Source organism: Zingiber officinale, unplaced genomic scaffold (assembly GCF_018446385.1).
Source record: "Zingiber officinale cultivar Zhangliang unplaced genomic scaffold, Zo_v1.1 ctg219, whole genome shotgun sequence".
NCBI classification, from domain to species: Eukaryota; Viridiplantae; Streptophyta; class Magnoliopsida; order Zingiberales; family Zingiberaceae; genus Zingiber; species Zingiber officinale.
Genome location: NW_024589896.1, coordinates 65977 through 73817, shown reverse-complemented (window position 1 = coordinate 73817; position 7841 = coordinate 65977). Strand labels below are relative to the sequence as shown.

The 7841-nt window shown below is 34.8% G+C and overlaps 1 protein-coding gene across 1 annotated transcript; it reads right to left on the bottom strand.

Moving 5' to 3' along the window:
- Window positions 1-1482: 1482 nt before the first annotated feature.
- On the bottom strand, window positions 1483-7494 carry LOC122036815 (transmembrane 9 superfamily member 7-like). Its single transcript, XM_042596238.1, has 7 exons — window positions 7133-7494; window positions 5377-5541; window positions 5157-5266; window positions 4742-4835; window positions 4557-4669; window positions 3024-3171; window positions 1483-2904 (listed from the first exon to the last, which is right to left on the bottom strand). The coding sequence occupies exons 1-7, from the start codon at window positions 7466-7468 to the stop codon at window positions 1747-1749; spliced, it is 2124 nt and encodes a 707-aa protein (XP_042452172.1). The 5' UTR covers window positions 7469-7494; the 3' UTR covers window positions 1483-1746.
- Between the last annotated feature and the right edge of the window lie 347 nt (window positions 7495-7841).

The window sequence follows — 7841 nt, the reverse complement described above, 5'->3', positions numbered from 1 at the left end:
GATAAAAAAACAAGACGCAGTACGGAAGAAAAAAGATTAATAAATTAAAATTCAGGAATTGAAAACAAATGAACAATAACCAGAAAGCACGTGAAAATCTCCAACTTCATCCAATTTTATATATATATATATATATATATATATATATATATATATATATATAATAATAATAATAATAATAATAATAATAACAACAACTAAATTTTATTTCACTATATAAGAGATGTTATATGTATCATTTTACGTCATTAAATTCTATCTTATATTATATCATCATCTTTACTTAAATAAATTTTATCTTATTTTATTATTGCTAATCAATTTTGTTGGTCTTCCTCTTTCTCGTTTGATATGTATTTATCATAATTTCACATCGCTTAACTGTAGCATTTATTAGTTGTCTAAGTACATATATGTACTATTTTAAACTTATCTCTCGGAATTTTCTTTCAATAGATACAACTCCAACTTTCTCTATAATATTCTTATTTCTTATTCTGTCCAACCTCGTATGTCTACACATCCACTTAACATTCTCATTTCTACAACTCTCATCTTCGGCTAAAATAAAGAAGATATGTACTTCAAAAATATTAAATATCATATTGATATCGAAAAATTCAGTATGATATAATACTGTATTGAAATATCGATATTTACGTCAATATGATATATATAACATATCAAAAATTTTAATATTTTCCTCACTCTAAGCAGACAATCGCAATGGGAAAGTGATTTTTTAGTGGCTTAATGGACAGAATGAATACTACGAATAGAATGCATTTGTTTAAACCTAACGCCATCAAGTTGTTTCTCAAAGTTTAAAAATTCTCATTTTACTCCAATTGCTCACTTTGTTTAGTAATTTAATAAAACTGGAAACATGACAGTTTAAACTCTGATAAAATGGAATCACAACATCATCCGTCAGATAACTTAATTGTGTTGGTAACTGAAACTGAAAGGCAAAACAATAAGAGAATAAACCTGAAGGCTATATTGAAAATTTTCCTCTTTAAAATTATTGTACTATTTCAGTGCCGTCTATTTTTTCCGTTTTACACACTGTTCCTATAAATTGTTTCAATATAACAGACAAATTAATTTTATTATCACCATGATATTACGTTGCTAAGTTGAACAAAGCGAGCAAACCATAAATAGAGGTTTAGATCTTTGAACTGAACGTTGAATGAGCCCAAACCATAAATAGAGGTTTAGATCTTTGAACTGAACGTTGAATGAGCCGATCTCCGGAGAAACGTTGTTTTATCCCATTGAATCACTTAAAATCAGAAGCAACTGGAAACACTGTTATTTCAATTTTTTTATTAATCAAATTAACTGATAGAGTCAGTCCAATATTAGAAACACTGGTACCAAATAGCAATGCACACGATCAATAAGAAAGTTAGTAGCTACTAAAAATCGAAATGGAGAACGGAAACCAAATTCTGCAACAATGTGTGCATGGTCACCTAAAACAAATGAAGCATGTGATGAGTATAGAAAACGTGTATTAAAAATTGCTACAAGAGTGTTCAGTCAATTTAATATTAGATGGATTATGACGGAACAAAAATGCAAAGAGATGTGTGGAATACAAGCAAAGTCCTAGATCTGCAACACACTATATTTGCCTTGACGCTACTCGTAGCATGATTCTGTTGCCTTAACAAGTCTGATTCCCAAATCCCAACTGCTGACAAACATGCATCTGAACTACTGTTTTGGACGCCCTGATCAGTCAATTTTCACAGATGAATATATCTTGCGGACAAACCAAAAGCAGGCATAGAAACCCATGGTGCCAGTCAATACGAAAAAAGCATAAGATGCAATCAGCATGTAACCAAAGTAGAGGATTCCTGAAACAAATTTGGTTATCTCCAATTTTGTGACGAAATAGAATGCAGAATATGCAAATAGGTAGACGGCAGAAGATCCAGCAGTCAAATAAGCTCTCCACCACCAGTGATAGTCTTCACTGCAGAGTTGGAAGTAGCAAAGAACAATCGTAATTTCCGCACAGGTTATGATAAGAATGAGGAAGACCAGAAAGAGGAAGCCAAAGATATAGTAGAACTGGTTAAGCCATATCGAAGTCAGGATGAAGAAGAGCTCAATGAAAACTGCACCAAATGGTAGAATGCCACCGATTAGTATAGAGAACGCAGGCTGCAAATACCAAGCTTGCTCAGGTATCTGCCTGGGAATCTTGTTTGTCTTAACCGGGTCCTCAAGAGCTGGTCTCTTGTAACCTATGTAGCTACCGACAAAAACTAGAGGAACAGATATACCAAACCATAGAAACACCAAGGCAAACATGGTTCCAAAGGGAACTGCACCAGATGACTTCTCCCCCCATATAAGAGCATTCAGTACAAAGAAAATAGCGAATACAATACCAGGAAACATGGAAGCAGTTTTCAAGGTGATCCTCTTCCATTCTGAGCCTTTGAACATTTTATAAAGACGTGCCGAGGCATATCCAGCAAATATTCCCATGAAAACCCACAGTAGAACCATTGCAGTCATAAGGCCGCCACGATTGGAAGGAGAAAGGAAACCTAATAGTGCGAAAATCATAGTCACCAAGGTCATTCCAAAGAACTGAACCCCTGTTCCCACATACACACAAAGAAGCCCAGAGTTGAGTGGTGGCCTGAAGACATCCCCATGAACTAATTTCCATCCTGTTTCTTCCTGGGCCTCATCCTGTGACTCTAGTTGGTTGTAGTTAGCTATATCTCTGTAGAGAGTCCTCAACATAATCATAGCCACCATGCCGGATAAAAACAGAACTATCATTAAAGAGTTGATGATTGAAAACCAGTGAATTTGATCATCATTCATGAGAAGGTAAGTGTCCCAACGTGATGCCCATTTGATATCACTTGACTGCGATACACATATATACAGATGTAAGAGAAATAATTGAGCAATGGGACAGTAATATACAAGGCTTATTATGGAAGAAAAATATCCAACAAGGTGAGCTCCAGATAGATGATACACACCTGGAAGGTAACATCATATGAAAAAACAACATGTGCATCCTCAGCTACTTCTTGAGGCACATTGCTACCAGGGGATATTTTACTATCTGAGGTGCATGATGAAACTTTAGGGTTCTTGTCATCCCAATCAGTGTAATCATGCTTCACACTATTGGTAATAGCAAGAAAGAAAGAGAAGCAAGTTATGATATATTTAATGTGATACAAAATATAGCATAAGATAACCACATATATAACCAAAACTTCAAATAAATTGGATTGCTGGAGCCAACTTGATGGCCTTTAACTGGTATAGGATCTTGGAAGCCTCAACCAGCCAAATACTTTCAATGAATCATGTGAAAGAATAACCAACTAATAGATATGTAAGCCATAATCATCAAGCCAAGTTATTGTTGTGGCGTTTGTTAATGTGAATCTTGAAATTATGTTTTTATTGTATGGATGTTTTTGGTTTAGTTGGTACCCAAGAAATTGTCGGGCAAACATTTTGAGTTCTAGGCCATGACAATGGTCCTACCCCACTTGGGGCATGCCACCCATGACCGATAGATGGAATCGGACGATGAATTATGGAATTAGAATCTTCTTGCCTTGATCAATTTGTGATTGTACCAATTGGGATAGTCTATCTTGGTTGGTGCTACAAAAATGTGTTAGCACAAGAGACACTATGGCATTTGCCAACATCAAAAGTATATCAGCATTGATTAGCGAACAAAACAATGTTTTAATGGTATTGACCAACACCAATGGAAACTTGAAAATTATTTGCTCAAGAATAACTGATGCTATTACAGTCCTCACAGTCACACAAATAACTTTGAGATGAGTTTCTTGCAAATTCAACTTGATACGTATAATCTTTAATCAAACACATCATTTTGATATTGTAAGATCATTCCAATATGCTCCCCTAAGACTCCTATAACAAAAAATATAAATATTTCTAACATTTGTTAAACTTGATCGCTTTTGTTTTATGTTTAGCCTGGACTCAAAGAAGGATTCATCCAGGAAGAGAAAAAGTTACTTAATGGATTAAAAAGGTGCATAGAGGCATAGTGGCCTATTCGTGTTATACAGTGGTTAAACAGTCTTAGTAATCCTGATGCAGCAAGATGATGGCAGATTGCTATTATTATACATCATTGGATAAAAAATGATCCGATAAGCAATCAAAAATAGTTGGCTTCTAGACTAGCAAATTTCCCAAAGCGTGTGATAAAAAAATCACTAAGAAAGATTGCTACTGAAGCTAAAGAAGGTGACAATTAACACAACTTTTTCTCTTGCATACAAACACAAACAAATTGGAACCTTTTCTTCTTTATTATCTTTCATATTGTCATAGAACAGGCATTGAAACAGAAGAAAACACAGCCTGGCCATTCTATAAACTACTGTCTGTAGCACAGATATACAATGAAATAAGATCATGTTGCATCACTAGCAGATCTGATGCCAACACAGTGATATGTCTTTGCTAACAATCAGATATCGATAAAATAAAAGCTCCTTAAATGACAGTACCTGCTCGGAGTCGCTTCGAACCCAACAATTCTAGCATCATCAGATTCTGCGTCTTTATGGTACATGACTCTGAAACTAAGGTGGTTACTGAGGTAATATTTATTGTCCCTCCCCTAAAACAGAAATTGCATATTACTACATAATAAAGAACTTCCAAATGTTTACACCTTCATTAAGCAACTTACTTTATATCCAACACGAAAACCATTTTCATAACTATGAATTTGACTTCCATCTCTCCTCTGCCTAGGAACTGCAAGGGGTAGGTTGTCCAGAATCCTGTAATGTGTAAAACATAGGCCAAGAATATTAATCATATAGATGTTGGAAAAAACAAATATAAATATATTAATCCTATAAGATGTGAAAAGAAAATGATGTTTGTAATTGTAATACTAAAACTATTGATGGTCAAGAATCCGATGAAATCTACAATGTTGGCCAAGATAATTAAAAAACTTAATATTATATAGCACGTGGGAAAAAACACTTGATGTTTGCAACAAAAAAAATCAGTGTACAAATGCTACATAATTAGTGGCAGAGTGGAATAAACTGAAAGCAGGTTATCCTTGCAACACAAACATATTAACAACTTACATGTTGACACTGTAATCATCATCAATCTTCTCCTTGAAGTTCTTAGCAATTTCCGAACTAAAGTTTACTCGACAAACCACCTTGCAACCCTCATCGACTCTCATTTTAAACTGTGATTTAAAAAGAAAAAGACAGGTTAAGCAGGTTTTAATCAGGTAAAGAGTCAAATGTCAAGTTACAAAACCTTATTGACCCAGACAGACAAGAAACTGATACTCACTGTATAAACAGAATTTTCTATTCGATCACCTCGAAGGACCTCCCCCAAATTTTCAGCGCTGTTAATTATATTTGAAGGCTTACAGTAATCCAAGAAATAATAATCATATGGAAGTTGTGTCTTAGTGGAGGAAAGTTTGTTCACTTTAACTTGTAAGTCGGCACCCTGAGAAAAAAGAATTGCCAAAAGTAAATTAAAAAAAAAAAATCAGGTAATAATATTATTCTGGAATTACTAAGGTGAGAAGCACAAACAAATATTAAAATAAAGCATACAAAAGAAAAGAAAAAAAATAAACAAAAGTTGAACTCTTAGATCCATGAATAACAATAATAACATGGTGTAATCATAAATTGTCAAGTTAGCAACAACAGTTGAACTCCAACTATTTTCAACTAGCAGTTATTAGATATCTGGAATTCTGGATTAATAAATATCCAAGAGATCACCCATCTGAAAAGGTTTTTCCTCTTTAATAAGATATAACAATACAAACACTAAGGCTAGATTTGGTTTGTGAATTTTTATTCTTTCCTTTTCCAATGAAAAATATAATCTTTAAAATGAAAAGAAAAGGTAAAAGAGCAAGTGTGTCGCAACCTTTTCTAATAGAAAATTACATTTTGCACAAGGGAAAACTGACCATTCCGCAAATAAGATAAATATTTAATGTTGAAATGATTTTTCATAAAATAATAATAACTCTTTCCTATACAAAAAAATAGCCTAATTTTTGCACATAACTTTAGAATGGCATCAACAGATTTAGCTTTTGCCACTAAACAATAGTTATCGAGTGCTTCATTAAATTTCATATATGCACACTCAAATCCAAAAAAAAAGAAGCCAAACACAAAAGTCTGAGAATAAAATGTAGACTAATTCTGACTGCCTGCACACTTCTTCAAAATGAGAGGACTGAAGGTCTAATTTCAGAGTCAGATCCTATAAACATTCTACTAAAGAGAAGAAACAGTGATATGTTCACATTATTCATATAAATTTGGACTTCAGGGATTATATATTAACTGCCCCCTTATTATAAGTAAGAAGACAATCAACTAATAACTGTCACCAACTCAATGCCTACTTAGACTGCAGATTAGATTTCAATCTAATCTAATTCTTATGAAAATAGAGAGAAACCAATAAAAGGGCAGTGAATACAAAAGTTGAATCCATGACAAACTGTACATATACAAAGTTGCTAAATAATATTGTAAAATTATTATGAACTTCAAATATTATGGCATTTGCTGAATCTGATCCAACTATAAGTTCATCTGAAAAGTATAGGAAACACGAACTTATAAAACTTTATTCTATCAGCACATCACGAAGCTAGTACCAGTGGTCTCTGTTAAAAGTGAAAATAACGAACACTACTGAACGCAACTCAGTACCAACGATAAACCATGCACACTCGAGTAATAAAGAATAAAAACAAACCAACGACGACTTGTGTTAACAAGCAACAACCAAGACTGACTGGATTTCTAAATTTAGATTAAAACTAAATAGCGCTCACTCAGATAGCAACTGGAGGAGAGGACTATAATCAGATCCTACATGGAGTCATCAACAATGGCATCGAGAGAAGACTTCTACCAGCGGCATCGAGAATATCAAAGTCTGAGAGCTCAGATCCAACGAAATAAGAAGCGCAAACACAAAACAAATCCGGATCCCGTTAAGTCGGACAAAAAAATCCAGATCCCCATGATCGACGAGTCGATCAAATAACAAAGCGTATCACCTTGTGGAAATCTCGTGGAGTGACGCCGGGGAGGTAGAAGGCGCGGCAAGAGGGCAATAGGAGCAGGAATGCTAGGAGGAGAGACGCTAGGAACTCGCCTCTCACCTTCTCCATTGCAAGAGACGGGGCGAAGAGCTGCAGAAGAGATCGAGATCGAGTGGCGCTCCCGGAGAAGACGACTTTATTGAAGAGAAAGGGAAGCCACCGACTCGATAGGGAACGGGGAAGAAGAAAAAAGTCCGAATGGAGACGAGGGCAAAACAGGAAATGTAATTTAATCTCGCTGGCCCCGATGGAATCTGACTCCAAGCGAAGCGGAGGCGTCGATTCACCCATACGAACACGCTGGAATATGAGATGTGAGGCCCAATTGGAAGGTTGGGGGAGGGCACCATGGGTAGGAAAACTGGTGTTGGAATTATTTGCGTGGGATGGCTGGTCGATTTTGGTTTGGGTGAAGAAAAATCTGGTAGGCTCGGACAACTTGGGCCAAGACGATTAGCCGATGAAATAAATCAAAAATTTTTTTTAACTAATTAATCGATTTTTTAAACAAATTAATAAATCGTTTTATATATTAATTTTTGATAAGAATTTATTAATTTTTACAATAATAATAATATATTTCTACTATTTTCAACCATATATTTTTAAAAATTCAACATCACATCTGCACGGCAACGGTGTTGAACTTTTTAAATATGGCCGG

Coding starts and splice junctions, on each gene's coding strand:
- LOC122036815 (XM_042596238.1), bottom strand. CDS start 7,468: ATGGGTGAATCGACGCCTCCGCTTCGCTTGGAGTCAGATTCCATCGGG. Junction 5,267..5,376: donor TAGAAAATTCTGTTTATACA/GTGAGTATCAGT, acceptor TTTAAATCACAG/TTTAAAATGAGAGTCGATGA. Junction 3,172..4,556: donor TTCGAAGCGACTCCGAGCAG/GTACTGTCATTT, acceptor TATTACCAATAG/TGTGAAGCATGATTACACTG.